Here is an 891-nt window from a genome sequence, read left to right as displayed (position 1 = left end):
TATATATATATATATATATATATATATGGAAACGAAGCATTTTATTTCATTTGCTGATCAGTATGTGGATGATATATGATCATCAATAAAATTTATTCACTATCAGAATATATATATTAGTGTTATCACATTAATTTAGTTTTAGACCAATTGTACATGGTCACGTTGAGATCAATACCAAATGAAATATATTTTGAGAATGCTGCCCCCCACCCCTAATGGAATATGACTACATTGAACGGAACTTACTTTTTCAGCTGCTTTGAATACACGCAGTAGATTTTCACCAGCCAGCTTAGCAAGATCTTCATTCGACCAACCACGTTTTACAAGTTCAGCGAATAAATCAGGATATGTAGATACATCCTCTAAACCGATTGGTAATCTGAAATATAGAGATATGTCAATTTAACCGTTTATTTCATTTCAATCGCACAGGACTTCTTTTGGTTAAATGTTACTTCATTTGTTCTACTTGTTGGCACTTATGCTTACAACCCACGCTTATTTAATGACACTCTCTAAGCTACACTGCAAACCAATTTCAAGTTGCAGTTAACTTTGTTTCCCATAGATTCCTATTCATATTAAACCTTATTAGTGTTAGATTGACAAAATAGTTGTCTCCACGTTTTTTTTGTTCTTTTTTTTTTTTCCTATCTGTCAACCGATTTGTTAGTTATTTTGACAAATAGTATTGTGGTCGAGGCTTTGTAATCTATTAATGCCATTCCTACGGGAACTCTAGCACGTGAAGTGATTAATCTAATGACAACGAACTGTACTCATAATCCAATGGCCTTACTTAGATTAGAAAGTGGGAAAGTTCTGTCACTCAGAAGTCCTCATCCGAATTATCAGACGTGATTCTCACGCTTCTACGAAACGTGT

General features: G+C 33.7%; 1 protein-coding gene across 1 annotated transcript in view; it reads right to left on the bottom strand.

The window, feature by feature from the left end:
- The window catches only part of LOC128247334 (dipeptidase 1-like), a 31,629-nt gene that overhangs the window by 20,980 nt on the left and 9,758 nt on the right, over positions 1-891 (bottom strand). Inside the window, exon 5 of the mRNA XM_052966512.1 lies at positions 250-385. Coding sequence (XP_052822472.1) covers positions 250-385 — 136 coding nt within the window. The remainder of the gene's footprint in view (positions 1-249; positions 386-891) is intronic.

Source organism: Octopus bimaculoides, chromosome 1, assembly GCF_001194135.2.
Source record: "Octopus bimaculoides isolate UCB-OBI-ISO-001 chromosome 1, ASM119413v2, whole genome shotgun sequence".
NCBI lineage: Eukaryota > Metazoa > Mollusca > Cephalopoda > Octopoda > Octopodidae > Octopus > Octopus bimaculoides.
Note: the sequence above shows the minus strand (reverse complement) of the source record. Positions and strands in the feature narration are given on the sequence as shown.